At 43.4% G+C, this 21237-nt stretch overlaps 1 protein-coding gene across 1 annotated transcript in view; it reads left to right on the top strand.

The window, feature by feature from the left end:
• Positions 1-14724: 14724 nt before the first annotated feature.
• PCSK1 (proprotein convertase subtilisin/kexin type 1) overlaps positions 14725-21237 on the top strand; it is a 127347-nt gene continuing 120834 nt past the window's right edge. The window contains exon 1 of the mRNA XM_063964045.1: positions 14725-14996. Within this exon, the coding sequence (XP_063820115.1) occupies positions 14814-14996 (183 nt within the window). The 5' untranslated portion in view covers positions 14725-14813. The remainder of the gene's footprint in view (positions 14997-21237) is intronic.

Below are 21237 nucleotides of genomic sequence, written 5' to 3'. Positions count from 1 at the left end.
ATGTCAGGTCCCTCCCACCCACATTACCTCTCCTTCCCACTGCTCCTGTCAAGCTGTATGAAAGACAGGCAGCAGCAGAAGGCTAAGGCAGAGAAGGCACTTCAGTCTTCAGCACAACCCCCTCTCCCCCCTCCCATACTGTGGTCATTATGTGTAAAGGGCACTACTACTGTGGGCATTATGTGTGTAATGGGCACTGCTACTGTGGGCATTATGTGTAAGGGGCAGTACTACAGTGGGCATTATATGTAAGGGGCACTACTACTGTGGGTATTATGTGTATAAGGGGAACTACTACTGTGGGCATTATGTGTGAAAGCCTCACTACTACTGTGGGTATTATGTGTAAGAGGCACTACTACTGTGGACATTATATTTAAGAGGCACTACTACTGTGGGCATTATGTGTGTAAGTGGCACAACCACTGTGGGCATTATGTGTGCATTATGTGTATAAGAGGAACTACTGTGTGCATTGTGTATAATGGACACTACTGTGGGCATTGTGTATAAAGGGTACACAAATACAAAGGATGGATGTTTTAGTTTTTTTTGTACACCTAAATACTTTTATATTTTGTGGATTTATTGGATTGTGCCTTTCATTTTTATGAACTAGTTTTGTGTGACTGTTTTATCATTGTTCCCCTTGCATAGAATTATTATTATTTTTAATAAAATATTTTTTTTTTTCATTCTTCCGGTTACTTCTTTTGGGGTACATCATCTGAATATGAGAGAACGGAGATGTAAGGAAATAAACAAAGAAACCTTTATAAGTGTTCCACCATCCCATTTTACCATGAGTGGAGTATGCTTATTATTACCTGAGCCTAAGCTGTGTTTTTAAAGAAACCTTTGATTTAATGGTTGATTTAATTCTGCACAACACTGAGTGGGGTACACTTACCAATAGTTCTGGTTTACATACACAAGGGTAATGGCCACCACGGTGATGTGAAGATTCCCCTAGAAACATACCTTTAAATGCACTACATTGCACATTTTAGTGTGAATTGGTTGCTTGCTTTCCAAGAATTATTTCTCTATACCATGGGGTGGAAACTTTTGTTGTAAAAACAATATTACAAATTGGTATTTTTTTCCCATATAATATCCTATGAGAAAAATAAGATTGGGACATACAAAGAGAAAGATGAAAATTCATTAACAGAACCACCATCAGATTCCTGATGAAGGAAGATATTGTATAATTTTTATTTTCATGTACCAGGGCCTTGGACTGAGGGGGTCATTCCGAGTTGATCGCTAGCTGCCGTTGCTCGCAGCGCAGCGATCAGGCTAAAAAACGGCTTTTCTGCGCATGTGTATGCACCGCAATGCGCAGGTGCATCATACGGGTACAAAGCCCGTTGTTGTTTTGCACAGGTTCTAGCAAAGTTTTCAGTAGCACTGACGGCCGCAAGAAAATTGACAAGAAGGGGGCGTTTCTGGGTGTCAACTGACTGTTTTCAGGGAGTGTTTGCAAAAATGCAGGCGTGTCTGAAAAAACGCAGGTGTGTCTGAAAAACGCAGGCGTGGCTGGGCGTTCGCTGGGCGGGTGTATTACGTAAAATCCGGACAGGAATAGGCTGAAGTGATCGCAAGCGCTGAGTAGGTTCAGAGCTACTCTGAAACTGCACAAACTGTTTTCGCAGAGCTCGGCTGCACATGCATTCGTACTTCTGCTAAACTAAAATACACTCCCAGTGGGCGGCGGCATAGCGTTTGCACAGCTGCTAAAACTAGCTAGCCAGCGATCAACTTGGAACGACCCCCTGAGTCCATCCTTTTTTGTTTGTATAACTGTATTTTGAAATGTGGTGACATTTCTGGATGCAACATAGTTCATTTGACAGCTTGTTGTGCCACCTATTGAGTATCCATTATTATTCATTATGTATAAGGGGCACTACTGTGTGGAGAGTAACCTGAATAAGGGGTACTACTGTATAATGTGAATAAGGGATGACTAAGGGGCACTAAGTGCAGTGCAATGTGAATAAGATTGTGCTACTGTGTGGCGTAATCTGAATTGGGGGTAATAAGGTGTGACCACACCCCTACATTTGTTACGTATAGGAGGGAAAGCGCAAATTTATAGTTTTCAGGGGGGCATTGAATATCCTAGCACCGACCATGCTTTTAGACATATACTGTACATATAGTTTGAAGGGGTTCAATATGTTTTCTCGACATTCATAATATGAGCATTCATCATGTCAACATGAGTGTCAACATGGTTCTAATGTTGACATGCATATCAGCATGTTTATCATGTCAACATTGACCATGTCAACATTCAACATGTTGACACGTATGAAATGTTGACATGATCAGAATGTCAGCAAAACAGTGGGTGTCGGGGGTGCGACGATCACTTACCTCTGTTCCACTCTGACGGTGCAGCTGTGTCTTCTGGGTTCTGGGGTGTCAGATGATGCAGAGTACTTGCCAGTATTATCTGATCCGGTGAGTCAGGTGGTAAGTACGCTCACGCCAATCCTTAAACCACACCCTAACCCCCTTATACTAAACCTAACCCACCCCCTGCAGCCTGATCCTAACAGTCACACCTGCATCCTAACCCTCCCAATGCAGCCTAATCCTAGTGTCAACATTCTGCAGAATGCCAGCATTTCACATATCAAATATAGACATTATGAACATGTCGACACATTCCAGGTCTGCATGTCAACAATGTTGACAGACATCATAAATGTCAACATTCTGGTATCGACATTATGACTGACAACATTTTGAATACTGATATGGTGACTGCATCCTTTTTGAAGCTGCACATCAAACGCTGTTTTATTGATGATTATACGTATACATCTTACTGTAAGGCTTCTATTTATACCAGCGGAAGGAAGAAATCAGAAAAGGTCAATCCTGTCAACAGCATTATTTCAAGAGAATGGATTTGATTTCATGAGATAGGTGAAGTTTTCATCATATTGATATAAATATACACACTCAACATCTAGTTGTAACATATTCACTCTCACGTGTGAGCCTCATAGCCACTACTGGTTAAATCAGTGAAACCTATCACAATGGATCCAGAGGGGAGCTTTCAGGCTATATACAAGTATGTTTTAACCACCTGCCTGGCGTGGTGGCATCAGACACAACCACACCAGACTGGGTTTCCCTGACATCTTCTAGCAGTCCCCAATCTCAGATGGACCTCCCAGTGTGTGTTGATTACTGCTGATGAAGACACTGACAAAAGTACATGCCTGAGACAGCAAGACAAAGTGCAAATACCAGATAATGGTGATGGCAGTCGCCATTAATATAGAACTGTTTGCAATTGGCTGATGTACCTCTGAGGATGATAAGTGTTTTCTTTGTTGTTTGGGTATATATTATGCTTCTTTGTGCATATTAAGCCACATTTGTTCTGATACACAAAACAGAGCTTGTTCTGCCATATTAGAAAGGTTTGTGAAGATTTACTGATGCCTAATGGCAAATGTGTATTTTACAGGTAAAATACATTATTAAAAACCTGGGCATACTTATAACTTAGTGTACGTCTGCCATACACCATGTGCATATACTTGTCAATGTGGAACCATACATTTCCCTAAATGTGTGCAGCTCAGCATACTGTATGAGTGGAAATGCAACATTTTCCCATGCACTTTTTTTAAGTGTAAATTATCCCTATTTTTGGCCTACACTGCATAACCCCCCCCCCCCCCACCACCACCACCACCACCACCACCGTGTATACTGCATTTATAGTAGTCTATGCAATTTAAAATGTTCATTATAGACTGCTCAAATTCTTGTTGTCATACTGTATGTTTTACATTCTGAATCCAAAAACAATTGTTTGATAAGGGAAAAGTTAAATGGAAGAGCTTTCTTGTATGTGGATTAGGTTGAGTCCTTGAATTCAACTGTGTAAATGCTGTTTATCTTAACTGCAGTTCAAACATGTGCCTGACAGCTTCCATTATCTTTTTGTTCAGAGTCTGAGTAATAGAGCATAGAGCATAGAACACAGTCAGGACTCACTATGTTTGTTTTTTACACATTTCATTTTTTTTTTTCTTGCTTTTCAATTCTGTCCCCAATTTGGAGCTAGGACTCTACCATCAAAACTGACATCAATTAGTGACAGGTCAATTGGAGGAATTCAGGAATTGGTTGGCTCTTAAATTTTTATCAAGATTTGGGTTTGACTTTCTATTCCTTCCAGCCATTAAATCTTAGATTACGAAGACCAGTTGTACTAATCGTAATCTGCAAATTAGGATTCACATTATGGTAAATATTCAGCCACACATCAAATCTAAAAAAAATAAAGAAATATCCTTCCATACTGTGAACATGATACATAGAAAAATGGTGATAGAAGGAGCAGAAATTGTTAGTTTATTGCATTATAGAACCCATCAATCAAAATGGTCTTTGTAGAAAATAGATTTTTTTTCAGCTTTAGAAGTGATATGCCTTTAACAACACTTTTTACAACACTGAGACAGTTACTAATGTGTCACTGTCACTGCTAGAACTTTTTGAACAACATTGCAGTTGGTGAATTAACTTTGTGACTCAGTGACTATTATACCGTTTTTTTACTGAAGTACCAGGTCCAACCTGAGATTTGGAACACAGTCAGACCCAAGACATACCCCTTTTTTCACCAGTGCACAGATCCGGGTTATTACTGTGTCGGCTCTGTTCACAGTACACAAGAGTGCAGTGTCGGCGCTTGGAGATGACATCATCTCCTTGCTTTGGAATGTGGCTCTCCTCATGCTGGAGTAACCCATTTCCACTGCAGCTTGCCCGGAACCAGTGTAAAACCCTGCTAAGTACCTGGGAAGGATTCCTGGGTGATTGGACCCGGGTGAAGCCATTCCCACTGACAAAAATCCTAGGTGCATGTGTGCTCATGTGCAATAAGTATAACCCAGGATTTTTGTGTCAGTGGAAAAGGGTTATTACTGGTTCTTAGTGAATTAGTCATCTGTAGTGTTCTGAATATTGGTTGAACCCACAAATTAGCTTTTATCTTTTTTTTTTTTTTTTTTGAAGAGGGGAGCCGGAGATTTCAGTAAACTTAAAAGAAGAAATTTAACTCAATGTATGTTTTTGGTCCAAACCAGCATAACCATGCCAGTTATAAAGATTCTGGATTGTTGGTGGGCTAGGGCAGCTCTCTAGGACCTGAAAAGCTGTCAAACTTTGAATGAATCCACTTTCATAACTAATATTCTAAACATGGTTATATCCTTTGCAAATATTATTGGAATGCCCAGATCCCTTTATCAAAGGCATAGATCCTGCAGATATCAATGCCAATGAGTAAATTACAATAGTTCTATCACCAATAAATGCCCTGAACATTATTAGGATGCAGGTACTGTATTATTATCTAGACACCCTGGGGGATATTTAGGAAAACTGGTGCACATCTCAATTTGCAAAACAAGTGATGTAACATAATCAGTGTCCATCATTTATGTAGGTCAACTTGAACAATGAAAAGACACACAATTGTATTTATGTGTTACACCACATTTTTTTTTTTTACAGTTACCTGTACATTAGATTTAATAAACCGTCTTTGTTCTGTTATGTAATTTCAGCCACTAGAGAAAAGCAAGTTATCTACAACTCTGGTATAATTATGTTCCCTATGTACTCTTCTTGTTCATATACTGATCTTAAACAGTATCTCTCATTATTTTTTGTTCCAATTAACTTATTTTCCTCTGTGACTCCTTGCCATGTTTGTCCTTTGTTATTGCATGATATCCGCTAGCAAGCACTTTCCATGCCTTTCGGTTAAATGGCCCATAGAACACTGAGCAAACACAGGCAGATTGGTTGCTAAGAATGAAAAGGCTAAGGTTTCCCTTGAACTGCTTCCTGTTTGCACGAACTGTAGGCAAAAGGCAATATGTGCTGTCATTAAATCCATATTCATTTCTAGGTTTTGCTACAAGGACACTTTTGTGTCTTTATTATTCACATTTCCAGTTCTTTCTAAGTGCCCACAAACATGCTCATTACATTGTCATATTTTTAAATGTCAGCACTTAAAGTGACTCTAACTCTTTCCTAACTCCAACTCAAGGGAGGTGTTTACTACCAGCCTGAAGTGCTCTATTGGGCACATAACATAGTCTGCGGTATAGAAGATCTACAGTAACTAGATAGCCATTAGGTCAACCCCATATGCTCATTATGCAGTAGGTTGACGGGTCAAAAAGTCAAAAGGGTTAAAAGATCGACAGGCAAAAGTTAGACAGTGGGGAAGTTTGACAGGTACAAAAGGGGCAAAAGGTTGACATGATAATGGACACAATGTTGGCATAAAGGTTTTTTAAGCTGTTTGGGAGCCATTTTGTATGCATTGTCAAATGTGACCACAATAAGTGTAAACATGTACCCACACGGGCTCGCTTTGCTCACCAAGCTTCGGGCATGGTGGCTCGCTCTCCTACCGCTGTGTTCGCCACAGATTACTATTCCTAATCATAGGCCACGTGGATGGTAAATCAAGCAAAAATTGAAAAACATGTAAAAGTCCCAAAAAACTTGTGTCCATATGTGTGTTGACCATTGTCATGTCGACCTTTTTAACATTTTGATTTTTTTACCTGTTGACTCTAAGCACTGCTTACCCTTTACCTTTCAACCATTGACCATGTCGACCTTTTGACCATGTCTACCTAATGCATGTCGATCATATGATGTCGACCTATTGACTGTCAACCAAGACACATTGGAACCCCATACCATATATACTATGAATCAAGAGAATGTCTACAAACCCAATTAGAGGGGCAGTCAGAGAGGCCTTTAGTTCCAGTGGGACTATCATTGAAACACATTTCCCTATCTAGATAAGCTCTTTGTTGTTACAACTGTATTTTATTTTAATTTGGAATGTTAATGTTCTATTTCTAATGTGACAAATTATCCACATAAAGGAGTCACATTGACTTGGATGCAACTTGGGCTTAAACTGTATAAATTGTGTTAAAAAAAATATGCAATTGCAGAGCCAAGATATTTTGCCAAAATTACAACATGCGGCCATCTCTACATACGTAAGATACTCTATGCTATCAATTGACATCATTATTGCATAAATTGGACCAGGAGTCAAACATCCACAAGTTACACATCTCCTGACAGGTGCATTTACTGTATGTTTTAAACCAGTTTTGATAACTTCCTTTTGCACCAAGACTTCCACACAGTTATGTGGCTACAGATACATATAGGTCATAGGACATAGGTCATATGGCCGCATGCTGTATGTAAGTAATGCTTTGTAGCATTGTACACATGTGCAAGAGAAAAATTTAAAGCACCTGTTATGCCCAACTCAACTTGACCCCTGTTACTGATCCATCTGGTTTTCTGACTTTACACTCCAGGCTTTTACAATTATAACTGCTACATCTCTTTTCAAATATTTCTTGTCAACAGTTAGCATCAGTTGATGTTTAATAATATAAGGATTGTGGATATTCGCTTACATTATCACTGACATATATACTTATCTACTAGTGGATGTTTGTATGTATGTGCTGATTAAGCATGGAAGCTGGTAATGTGATAAATATGTGAGTGAGACAATGTAATTTCTCTGACGTCCTACTGGATGCTGGGGACTCCGTAAGGACCATGGGGAATAGCGGCTCCGCAGGAGACTGGGCACAGCTAAGAAAGATTTAGGACTACCTGGTGTGCACTGGCTCCTCCCACTATGACCCTCCTCCAGACCTCAGTTAGAATCCTGTGCCCGGCTGAGCTGGATGCACACTAGGGGCTCTCCTGAGCTCCTAGAGAGAAAGTATATTTTAGTTTTTTTATTTTACAGTGAGATCTGCTGGCAACAGACTCACTGCAGCGAGGGACTAAGGGGAGAAGAAGCGAACCTACCTAACTGGTGGTAGCTTGGGCTTCTTAGGCTACTGGACACCATTAGCTCCAGAGGGATCGACCGCATAGAACCGGCCATTGATGTTCGGTCCCAGAGCCGCGCCGCCGGCCCCCTTACAGAACCAGAATCAAGAAGAGTCCGGAAAATCGGCGGCAGAAGACATCAGTCTTCACCAAGGTAGCGCACAGCACTGCAGCTGTGCGCCATTGCTCCTCATACACACTTCACACTCCGGTCACTGAGGGTGCAGGGCGCTAGGGGGGGGGCGCCCTGAGCAGCAATAAAAACACCTTGGCTGGCAAATATATCACAATATATAGCCCCAGAGGCTATATATGTGATAAATACCCCTGCCAGAATCCATAAAAAAGTGGGAGAAAAGTCTGCAAAAAAGGGGCGGAGCTATCTCCCTCAGCACACTGGCGCCATTTTCTCTTCACAGTGCAGCTGGAAGACAGCTCCCTAGGCTCTCCCCTGTAGTTTTCAGGCTAAAAGGGTTAAAAAGAGAGGGGGGGCACTAAATTTAGGCGCAATATTGTTTATACAATCAGCTATTGGGGGAAAAATCACTCAATTATAGTGTTAATCCCTGCATTATATAGCGCTCTGGTGTGTGCTGGCATACTCTCTCTCTGTCTCCCCAAAGGACTTTGTGGGGTCCTGTCCTCAGTCAGAGCATTCCCTGTGTGTGTGCTGTGTGTCGGTACGGCTGTGTCGACATGTGGGATGAGGAAGGTTACGTGGAGGTGGAGCAGAGGCCGATAAATGGGATGTCGTCCCCTGTGGGGCCGACACCAGAGTGGATGGATAGGTGGAAGGTATTAACCGACAATGTCAACTCCTTACAAGGCTGGATGACATAAAACAGCTGTGGTACAGCCGGCTTCTCAGCCCGCGCCTGCCCAGGCGTCTCAAAGGCCATCAGGGGCTCAAAAAAGCGCCCGTTACCTCAGATGGCAGACACAGATGTCGACACGGAGTCTGACTCCAGTGTCGACGAGGTTGAGACATATACACAATTCACTAGGAACATCCGTTACATGATCTCGGCAATGAAAAATGTGTTACGCATTTCTGACATGAACCCAAGTACCACATAAAAGGGGTTTTATTTTTGGGGAGAAAAAGCAGCCAGTGTTTTGTTCCCCCATCAGATGAATGAATGAAGTGTGTAAAGTAGTGTGGGTTCCCCCAATAAGAAACTGGTAATTTCTAAAAAGTTACTGATGGCGTACCCTTTCCCGCCAGAGGATAGGTCACGTTGGGAGATATCCCTTAGGGTGGATAAGGCGCTCACACGTTTGTCAAAAAAGGTGGCACTGCCGTCTTAGGATACGGCCACCTTGAAGGAGCCTGCTGATAAAAAGCAGGAGGCTATCCTGAAGTCTGTATATACACACTCAGGTTATATACTGAGACCTGCAATTGCCTCAGCATAAATAGTGCTGCTGCAGCGTGGTCTGATACCCTGTCAGATAATATTAATACTCTAAGACAGGGATAATAGTTTGCTAACATAGAGCATATTAAAGACGTCGTCTTATATATAAAGGATGCACAGAGGGATATTTTCCGGCTGGCATCCAGAATTAATGCAATGTCCATTCTGCCAGGAGGGTTTTAGAAACCCGGCAGTGGACAGGTGATGCTGCCTATAAAAGGCACATGGAGATTCTGCCTTATAAGGGTGAGGAATTGTTTGGGGATGGTCTCTGGGACCTCGTATCCACAGCAACAGCTGGGAAGAAAAATTTTTTACCTCAGGTTTCCTCACAGCCTAAGAAAGCACCGTATTTTCAGGTACAGTCCTTTCGGCTTCAGAAAAGCAAGCGGGTCAAAGGCGCTTCCTTTCTGCACAGAGACAAGGGAAGAAGGAAAAGGCTGCACCAGCAGCCAGTTCCCAGGATCAAAAATCTTCCCCCGCTCCCTCTGAGTCCACCGCTTGACGTTGGGGCTCCACAGGTGGAGACAGGTGCACCAGCAGCCAGTTCCCAGGATCAAAAATCTTCCCCCGCTCCCTCTGAGTCCACCGCTTGACGTTGGGGCTCCACAGGTGGAGACAGGTGCGGTAGGGGCGCGTCTCGGGAACTTCAGGGACCAGTTGGTTTGCCCACAGGTGGATCCCTAGGTTCTGCAAATAGTATCACAGGGATACAGGCTGGAGTTCTAGGCGACTCCCCCTCGCCATTACCTCACCTCAGCCTTGCCTGCTGCCCTCGGAGAAAGGTAGTACTGGCGGCAATTCACAAGCTGCACTTCCAGCAGGTGAAATCAAGGTACCCCTCCTTCAACAAGGCCGGGGTTACTATTCCAAAATGTTGTGGTACCGAAACCAGACGGTTCGGTGAGACCCATTCTAAAATTGAAAGCCTTGAACACTTATATACGAAGGTTCAAGTTCGAAATGGAATCGCTCAGGGCGATTATTGCAAGCCTGGAGAATTTCATGGTATCACTGGACATCAAGGATGCTTACCTGCATGTCCCTATTTACCCTCTTCACCAGGAGTACCTCAAAATTGTGGTACAGGATTGTCATTACCAATTCCAGACGTTGCCGTTGGTCTGTCCCCGGCACCGAGGTATTTACCAAGGTAATGGCCGAAATAATTATCCCGTACTTGGACGATCTCCTTATAAAGGCGAGGTCCAGGGAGCAGTTGTTCGGCGGAGTAGCACTATCTCGGGAAGTGCTACAACAGCACGGCTGGATTCTGAATATTCCAAAGTCGCAGCTGGTTCCTACGACGCGTCTACTGTTCCTGAGTATGGTTCTGGACACAGAACAGGATAAAAAGGGTTTCTCCCGGAGGAGAAGTCCAAGGAGTTGTCGTCTCTAGACAGAGACCTCCTAATACGTATACAGGTGTCGGTGCATCAATGCACGCGAGCCCTGGGAAGGATGGTAACTTCTTACGAAGAAATTCAATTCGCCAGGTCCCATGCAAGGATTTTCCAGTGGGATCTGTTGGACATGTGGTCCGGGTCGCATCTTCAGATGCATCGGCGGATAACCCTGTCTCCAAGGGCCAGGGTGTCGCTGTAGTGGTGGCTGCAGAGTGCTCATCTTCTAGGGGGCCGCAGATTCGGCATACAGGACTGGGTCCTGGTGACCATGGAGACTTCCCTACACATAAGTATTCTGGAACTAAGGGCCATTTACAATGCCCTAAGTCAGGCTAGACCCCTGCTTCAACACCGGCCAGTGCTGATCCAGTCAGACAACATCACGGCGGTCGCTCATGTAAACCGACAGGGCGGCACAAGAAGCAGGATGGCGATGGCAGAAGCCACAAGGATTCTCCGATGGGCGGAAAATCATGTGATAGCACTGTCAGCAGTGTTCATTCCCGGAGTGGACAACTGAGAAGCAGATTTTCTCAGAAGACACGACCTCCACCCGGGAGAGTGGGGACTTCATCCAGAAGTCTTCCAAATGATTGTACACCATTAGGAAAGGCCACAGGTGGACATAATGGCGTCCCACCTCAACTAAAAGTTACAAAGATATTGCGCCAGGTCAAGGACCCTCAGGCGATAGCTGTGGATGCTCTGGTAACACCGTGGGTGTACCAGTCGGTGTATGTGTTCCCTTCTCTGCCTCTCTTACCCAGGGTAATGAGAATAATAAGAAGGAGAGGAGTAAGAACTATACTCATTGTTCCGGGTGGGCCAAGAAGAGCTTGGTAACCAGAACTCCAAGAAATGATCTCAGAGGACCCATGGCCTCAGCCGCTCAGACGGGACCTGCTGCAGCAGGGGGCCTGTCTGTTCCAAGACGTACCGCGGCTGCGTTGGACGGCATGGCGGTTGAACGCCGGATCCTGAAGGAAAAGGGAATTCCGGAGGAAGTTATCCCTACGCTATTTAAAGCTAGGAAAGAAGTGAACGCTAACCATTATCACCGCATATGGCGGAAATATGTTGCGTACGGTGAGGCCAGGAAGGCCCCAAAGGAGAAATTTCAGCTACGTCGATTTCTGCACTTCCTACAGTCAGAGGTGACTATGGGCCTACAATTGGGTTCCATTAAGGTCCAGATTTCGGCTCTATCGATTTTCTTCCAAAATGGAACTGGCTTCATTGCCTGAAGTTCAGACTTTTGTTAAGGGAGTGCTGCATAGTCAGCCCCCGTTTGTGCCTCCAGTGGCACCGTGGGATCTCAACGTGGTGTTGAATTTCCTGAAGTCGCATTGGGTTGAGCCACTTAAATCAAATCCGTGGAGCTATAATACCTCACGTGGAAAGTGGTCATTCTGTGGGCCTTGGCGTCGGCCAGGCGTGTATCAGAATTGACAAAAACCCTTATCTGTATTTTATATGGGAAAGGCGAAATTGAGGACTCGTTCCCAATTCCTTCCTAAGGTGGTATCAGTTTTTCATGTGAACCAACCTATTGTGGTGCCTGCGGCTACTTGGGACTTGGAGGATTCCAAGTTACTGGACGTAGTCAGGGCCCTGAAAAGTATATGTTTCCAGGACAGCTGGAGTCAGGAAGACTGACTCGCTATTTATCCTGTATGCACCCAACAAGCTGGGTGCTCCTGCTTCTAAGCAGACTATTGCTCGCTGGATCTTTAGCACGATTCAACTTGCACATTCTGCGGCTGAACTGCCGCACCCTAAATCTGTAAAAGCCCATTCCACGAGGAAAGTGGGCTCTTCTTGGGCGGCTGCCCGAGGGGTCTCGGCTTTACAACTTTGCCGAGCTGCTACTTAGTCAGGGGCAAACACGTTTGCAAAGTTCTACAGGTTTGATACCCTGGCTGAGGAGGACCTTGAGTTCTCTCATTCGGTGCTGCAGAGTCATCCGCACTCTCCCGCCCGTTTGGGAGCTTTGGTACAATCCCCATGGTCCTTACGGAGTCCCCAGCATCCACTAGGACGTCAGAGAAAATAAGATTTTACTCACCGGTAAATCTATTTCTCGTAGTCTGTAGTGGATGCTGGGCGCCCATCCCAAGTGCGGACTGTCTGCAATACTTGTATATAGTTATCGTTAACTAAAAGGGTTATTGTTGAGCCATCTGTTGAGAGGCTCTGTTATGTTCATACTGTTAACTGGGTATCATATCACGAGTTATACGGTGTGATTGGTGTGGCTGGTATGAGTCTTACCCGGGATTCAAAATCCTTCCTTATTGTGTCAGCTCTTCCGGGCACAGTATCCTAACTGAGGTCTGGAGGAGGGTCATAGTGGGAGGAGCCAGTGCACACCAGGTAGTCCTAAATCTTTCTTAGCTGTGCCCAGTCTCCTGCGGAGCCGCTATTCCCCATGGTCCTTACGGAGTCCCCAGCATCCACTACGGACTACGAGAAATAGATTTACCGGTGAGTAAAATCTTATTATAAGCTTTACCTTGTTTAGCCACTAATGAATGTATAATAATAATGTGGCAACTCATTTTGGTCTACTGCTTGGCTCATTGCACAGTAAAACAGCTTTTTTTTAAATAAAAAATTAAATAAAATATAAATACAATTTTTAGAACCATAATAAGCACTATCTTTATAATAATAAAAAAAAGCATGAGAAATTGCCACAATTGATGATACAATCAAACATGGATTGAATTTATTTAAGTCAGAAGAGACAATTTTTATTTAAACAAGTTTATAACTGAAGTCGTTTATGTTTTTAGTTAATGGTCAGTGATCTTTTACATAGAACAAACACTAATATATTTCTTTTACCCTACCAAATATGCTCCAGAAATTATTTTGAAAGTGTGTAGCCTCCCCCATACTCCAGGACTAAAAAGGATTGTCCTTCAGAATCTGCACTTAGATGCACTAATGACCAATTTTATTTGCTTTCCAGCTTGTCTCTTCCTTTATAATGTCAAGTAGTGCCCACACACTTTCTTGGTTTCTCCTACGTGAAATCCCTCCTTATCGTATGTGTCTGCACTCTGCAGCGATCCAGTCAGCGAAGCACTGCAAATGCATCGCCCCCATCATGACTTATTGCCAGGTCTACATACAGCAACGTTCAGCAGCTGCTGTCCGGAGCTGTGGTGCTGAAATGAGTCACCCTTCCCCACAGCTACACGACGCATAGCAGAAGCACATTACGACCATCGGTTACCAGGGAAGCTTCGTGTTTTGTTCATATATATATATATATATATATATATATATATATATATATATATATATGGGACTGTTCAGCTCTTGCAGTTGTTAGAATGAAAATGCATCGTTACAGTACATTAATAGGTTATTAACTTATTACTGCTTCACTTACAGAGAATAGACACCTGTGGAAATTCATACTTGTATGTACATGGGTCTTCTTGGCATGATGCATACTAACATACTACATCTTAAATGCAGAATGCATTATAGTAATATGCTAATGCATCTGTAAGGGAAGCTAGTATAGACACTTGTAGAGAAACACTGTTTGCTGTGCCAGTGTAGCGTGCTATTGACACTCAGCAGTGCAGGCAGCTGATCTCTCTGCCTTGTTGTCTGAGCATGATATTGCCTTTTCTCTCCCTCACTGTGGGCGTCTCCTTGTCTAATTACACGAGCTGTTCTCTCTGTGGGTAGTGGAGCTACGTGAATCCCTGCTTCCTATTTTAGCTCCTCTTCTCCCATGGGAACACCGTATAGATTTAAGACGCTGCAAGTCTGCTTGACGTAGTTTTGACGTGTAAATACTCATTTCCATTGACTGTGGAGAACGGTTCAGTGGAGTTTTTTTTTATTATATTCCAGCCATCCTCTCCACCAGAAGAGCTGCTCCAGAGATCTGCTCACAGAGAAACGAGACAAAAGCATAAGGCTTTATTTTATTTATTTATTTTTTAAAAAATACACATTTTATTTCTAGCACAAATATATAGTTTGAACACTGCTAATATTATACAGATAACGTGTTGAAATGGAAGGAGGACGCTGGCCTTACAAATACATTGCTCTAGTATCTGTCTTCTACTCATGCTGCCTAGTATTTGTGACTGGCATAGAAAGGCGATATGTGAATGAATGGGCAGTAGAGATTCCGGGCGGTCCCGAAGAAGCAGAGTTATTAGCACTTGAACATGGCTATAAATTGCTTGGCCAGGTAAGCTTTACATTTCTATTATTACTGTGCTGATAGATAGATAGATAGATAGATAGATAGATAGATAGATAGATAGATAGATAGATAGATAGATAGATAGATGTATATCTCTCTCTCTCTCTCTCTCTCTCACACACACACACACACACACACACACACACACACATATAAAACATGTTAAATGCAAAATAATGGATGCAACCTAGGCATGTGCATTGGACAGTGTGTAATTTGTATTACTGTACTTATTCATACTATATACTATGGACCTGAGGTTCTGTAATTTCTTTCAATTCTATTGACTCATTGTGTTTATGTTTTGCATTTTGTAGTATATGGACTGTAAAGCCACTGCATAGTTTAGAGTTTTAGAACAGTGTGATGTAAGCCAGTGTTAGGCTATGTCTGCACCAGGCAATATTTACTTGCTGATACATTTATGCATGCTGTGTATATTTATGTATTCATTCACCTGGCAGTTGGAAGGGGTTAACTATAAACAAATATCTTGCTGTTTAAAGTGTAGGGATGATTGTTTAATCTGTTCCAGCACATTGTGTTGTTTTCTTTATTATGTCAATATTTATGAAAGGGACTTTTAGAGGCATCAACTTAATTTCATTAAAATAAATAATAATAAAAAAGCTTCTACTCTATTAATCAAGATCTTTAGAAGATCAGACAGGTGGTATCACAACTCCACATACCGATCATTTGTAGTGGATACAGTTGCAATAGAAGAGCACAAGCCCTCCCCTTCCAGCTAGACACTTGTCACTTTCATTAACATTAATCTGCAGAATCTGTATCTAGCTCACATTATTTTCCATATTCAATATGGCTGTGCTTGTTACCAGCTCATGCTTGTCTAAGCCACTGAACCATGTCGCACATCTGTAACAGCTAAAGCTACTGTATAAGAGGCCTGTCCCCACTCTTACTTAAGAGGGATAATACACTGCTTCAGTTAAATACACTGCTTTTTCCCTTTTTAAACATTGTGTTTATTTATATAATAGAGAAACCTGTTAATAAGCTACTTACAGTGACAAATCTTTATCGAAAATTTGTAATGCATGTTTGTATTGTCTTTCCAGTAACATTATGCTTCCAGTCAAATGTAACATTGATGCAAGACACTTTACACCAGGGAAATCATCCATATCTGTATACTGACCAAACTGATGTACAGTAGACAGACTAGCACTGAAGAAAGTGAAGAGAATTTAGAAAGTGCTTACAGCTAGCATATGAGATTAGTTTCCAACAATGGACATTTAAGAGTTAAAAGAGTCACCGGGCGCACACAATAATTGAAGATTGTTGAAATAGCAGCAACTTTCTGACCAGTGGTATTCCACAATACCAGAATAGAACACAAATATAAAAGAAAGGTAGAGCAGACTAGCTCTGTGCTAGTCTTTACAGAAAAGAAAGCAAGCAGTACTTTCCTCAATACTTCTCCTTGAAATGCTTCAAGACATCATTGGATGGCTCCATATGAAAGGGATATATGGGAAAAACACAGTATAGTGTAGTATGTTCCAGAAAATTTATTTTCCACAGATTTTTATGCAAAACAACACATAAATGGTAAAACGCTGGTGTAATTTAACATTTTAAAATAAGACAATCCATCACTGATTAAGAGTAGTTTGTCAATAGTAAAAAGATGGCAATAGGCAAAGTGGAGGTTTACCAGATTTCTGTGAAAGTTGGGCCTTATGGTACATATGGAGAGCTTGGCTCCGGAACCTGTCTCCTAGGTCCTGTATTCCACTTTAATCTGGTTTACCTTTCACCTGAACAGATAGGATAGCACCCCTGTCACCTGTTACCAACACATTTCGGGACCTCTCCCTTCCTCAAGTCCTTGGTCCAGTGCCTTGGCAGTGCCTAGGTCCTGCTTTCCACTTTAGTCTGGTTCAGCTTCCACCTGCACAGAAAGGATAGCACTCCTGTCACCTGCTGACTACGTGTTTTGGGACCTCTACCTTGAGGAAGGGAACCAGACTAAAGTGGAATGCAGGATCTAGGAGACAGGTTCCGGAGCCAAAGGATTTAAGAATGGTGGACTGCTGTATAGATCAGAGATGTCTGCTGCGGTACCTTTGTTTTCATTCCTAAAAGGGCTGCTACGGAGTTAAATTTACCAAGCCCCAATTGATGGTATTATTTTTTGATGGCATTAATCATTGTAACCTATGCGCTACATTTTGCATTATTTTTGGGAGAGAAATCTTCTAGGACCCGTCCCCGATAATCTCCATAAGCATGTGCAGTGTCTTACCACGCATGTGCAGTAGCGTGGCCAAGTCTGAACACAGACGCAAAGTGATTGCATTTGAGGTCACTTCACTTCTTACAAATCACATAGATGGGCAACTGTTGGATCTCTTCACCCTGCATGTGTTTTTTTGTACATTCGGGTGATACATAAATTCTTAATTCTGAGCTAAACGGTGATAAGAAATACTAATTATTGGGAGGGATTCTTGATTAATGGTATATATACATGTATGTTACTCCTTATAGTAGCATCGGCCCTGGGTGAATCTATGTCAGGTCTCATTCCCATGGTGTAAATGCGTGCTCTAGGAGAGTTTTTTTGTACTGCCCAAGTAGGGTAAAGATTTCAATAACCCATACTAAAGGGATACATATGGGATGAGATGCCGGCGGTCATATGACTTACATCGGTATCCCAACGCAGAGAATCCCTATAGGGGTTGGGTAAGTATATTTACCATCCTCCCTTACCCACCTAACCCGCAGCCTAACCCTAACCTACTCCCCCACCGCAGCCTAAACCTAACCCACCCCAGTAGTGCAGAAACCTAACTGCCCCTCCCCGCAGCCTAACCCTAACCCCCCTCCCAAAAGCCTAACCCTTCCTTCCCCACAGCCTTACCCTAACTCTCCCTTCCCCGCAGCCTAAACCTAACATACCCCCATTGCTTACCACTGAGGACTCCTGGTAGAGCTTGATTGGGACTCTGGTGCTCGGGCAGGGCCGTTTTTTTGTATGGGTTCAGTGGGCACTTGCCTGAGGGCCCCAGTATTCTAAAGTCCCTAGACTGATAGCTGAGGATCTCCTCTTTCCAGGGGTACCAAATTTTTGAAAATCGGCCCTGGGGAACCAGAGATATCCAACTTCAAAGCAGTGGTCCCCATCCAAGCCTGTTAATTGCTATTACCAGCCAGATATCTCAGGTTCTGTCTGACTTAGAGTTTTTCTGAGTGTATACTCCAAAGGCTGGCACTTTCCCTATTTGGTGGACACTGGCAGCTTGTCTCTACTATGCCCAGAACCAGATATATCAGCCTTCAAGCAGCTGGTCCCTGCTCCAGCTCTACACGCCTAATATGCAGTTTTATATTTTCGTTGGTACATTGCTCTGGCTCCTAAACTCTGTTCCCAACTCCCCAGTACCTCCTGAAAGGTGGGACTCTCTAGTTTTTTATCCCATTCAAAGCTAAGAAATTTAGTTTCAGGAACTTGAGATATCTGCAGTCAAGCAAGCTGCCCTCCCACCAGAAAATGATGAATAAGCCCACTCCACTATCCTCCCCTCCCCTCCGTATTAAACACCCCTTACCTCCCTGGAAGTCATGTACCAGGGCCCCTTCATTCAGCCCAATGTCCCCTTCTACAGTTAAGTGTTCTCCCTCCCTCCCTCCACATCTTTGCAGTAAAGGAGTAATTAGCAGAAATTACTGCTCCAGGTCCTACATGCTGAGTAGAAGATAGAACAACCCCTACCACCCGCAGGACATCAAAGCTGCCGGAGGATGGGTAGGGGGCCCAGTGCGTTGCTGTGCCCAGGGGCCTACACTGCTGTTAAGATAGCTCTGCGCTCAGGATCCCGGCGCCGGCATTTAAATCCATGTCAGGCAGTGTACGAGCAGTGTCGGGATTCCGGCATCTGTATTCCGACTGCCGGAATCCCGAATGCCAGTATCCTGAACAGATTCCCTTAGCATTAACCCTTGCAGTTGGGAAGGTTTGCATTATGGTGTGTTTTTATGATGCCACATGCTCCATTGACTGCATTGACCTGAAGCAGCACACTGGGGTCAGTATGCACCTTGAGCCACATGACCGTAAATGCATGTGCTTGTTATTCAGCACATATCAAACATACTGTAGGCCCAGATTTACCAAGCCTTGGAGAGTGATAAATTTCACAGTGATAAAGTGCCAGCCAACCAGCTCCTGTCATGTTACAGGCTGTGTTTGAAAAATAACAGTTAGTAGCTGATTGGTTGGTACTTTATCACTGTTCAATTTATTACTCTCCAAGACTTGATAAGTTTGGGCCATAATCACTAGTTTAACACAACTAGATTACATGGTGTTTGGTTACTCCATTTTAAAAATGCACACTTTATTGTATGGCTTTTTTTTTTTTTTAAAGAATGCAAGTAAATATGTGCATAAGTAAAAAGCTAGTATGATATACACAGTCAAGTCATATTATTATAACCACTTCCTACATTCGACGTTGGCAGCGCGTAGCCCATGAAGTACATCACGTGTCGTGCGCTGGCTTGGTGGGTATATAAGGTGTGTGATAGGCCATCTGCGCGTATCACTCATTGCTGTCATGGGTAAAAGAGGTGATTTATCTGAGTTGCAAAAGGGATGATTATCGGCTTTTGGACCAAGGGTGACAGTATTTCTGAAACAGCGCAGTTTGTGACCTGTTCGCATGTTGCTGTGGTGAAGGTGTATTGTGACTGGACAAATGGCACCATTGTGAATAACTGGTGTGGAAACTGCGGAGCACCACGTGCCATTGATGTGAAAGGTGAACGTCGGCTACGAAGGTGTGTGAGGGCCGACTGACGATACAGTAGAGCAGCTTACTGTCAAAATGAACCTGGGGCTACCAGACAAATTGACCGCCTGTCGGTATCCCGGTGGTCAGGATACCGACCATGGAATCCCGACACCAGCTGAAATACCGGTGGTCGGAGTCCTGACCGCCGGCTGGTTACCACCCGGAGGGGAATCCACCGGACCTGAAGCATGGCGAGCGCAGCGAGCCCACGAGGGGACACGATGCGCTCGCCGGTATTCTGACCGCCGGGATTTCATACTGATCCCCTACCAGACGTGTGTCTAAAATGACAGTTCAGCCCATCTAGCTGCTGTCCGTGCTGCACACATGGTTACTCTGGCTATTAGCTGGTGGTCATAATAATGTGACGTGTAACTAACATGTTATGTAATAATTTAATGTAGATGCATTTTACATAGTTCTGGAAGCAAATTGGTTAATCTATGTGATAATACACATGAATGCACTTTAAATGCTATGTGAAGAGTAATAGGACGTAACGGAAAATTTACTTTATGGCATTAGCCAAAAGACAAGTATAATCTATTGTGTGATTTGACAATGGAAACTGATTAGCAGGTGGCTTTTGTGCTGAAAAATCATTAGAGCAAGGAAGGGAAACTACTTTCATACAGTACATAAGCTTGGTTTAACCTACGAAAATAGTGTTCTGTTACCACAAAGGTTCCATACTGTATTTTAGCAAACTGCAAGTACAAGCAGAGGTGTCACTTGACAGGCTTAATTCAGACCTGATTGCTGTTGAGAGAAATCTCAATGCGGTCGATTATTGAACGACTGCGCATGCGTACGGATCGTAATGCACGTCTTTTTTGATCTATAGGTGTTTGCAGATTGATTGACAGGAAGTGGGCGTTTGGGGTGGTACCTGTTCGTTTTCTGGGAGTGTCAGGAAAAACACAGGCGTTCCCAAGCGTTTTCAGGGAGAGTGTGTGACGACAGCTCCGGCCCGATCAGCCTATTTTTTTCACACTGTAGGAATAAGTCCTGGGCTATGCACAGACTGTGAGTTGTGAACGGATTTGCAGCTGACCGGTGTTTTCAGAGCTTTTCACGCAGACATGCATGGGAGGATTTTCACTCTGGCAGGGTGGCGACTATCCGATCACAAACCTCTGCAAATTCACAAAGGTGTGATAAGGTCTGAATTAGGCCCGACACCAGGTGCGGTGGGCACAAAGGGGCGTGGCTTCATGGGATGGGGCGTGGTCTCAATGGACAGGGCGTGGCTAGCACTCCCGACCCATGTTTTCATCACAACGGGGGTCCAGCATGCTCTATCAGCCTATAGTACCCTTGTTCCTATAGCATCACTCAACACATACTACACAAAGCACTCTACTGTATGTATTTTAGAATGGTAATTTACTAACCAG

The sequence above is a fragment of the Pseudophryne corroboree genome, chromosome 1 (genome assembly GCF_028390025.1).
Source record: "Pseudophryne corroboree isolate aPseCor3 chromosome 1, aPseCor3.hap2, whole genome shotgun sequence".
NCBI lineage: Eukaryota > Metazoa > Chordata > Amphibia > Anura > Myobatrachidae > Pseudophryne > Pseudophryne corroboree.
Note: the sequence above shows the minus strand (reverse complement) of the source record. Positions and strands in the feature narration are given on the sequence as shown.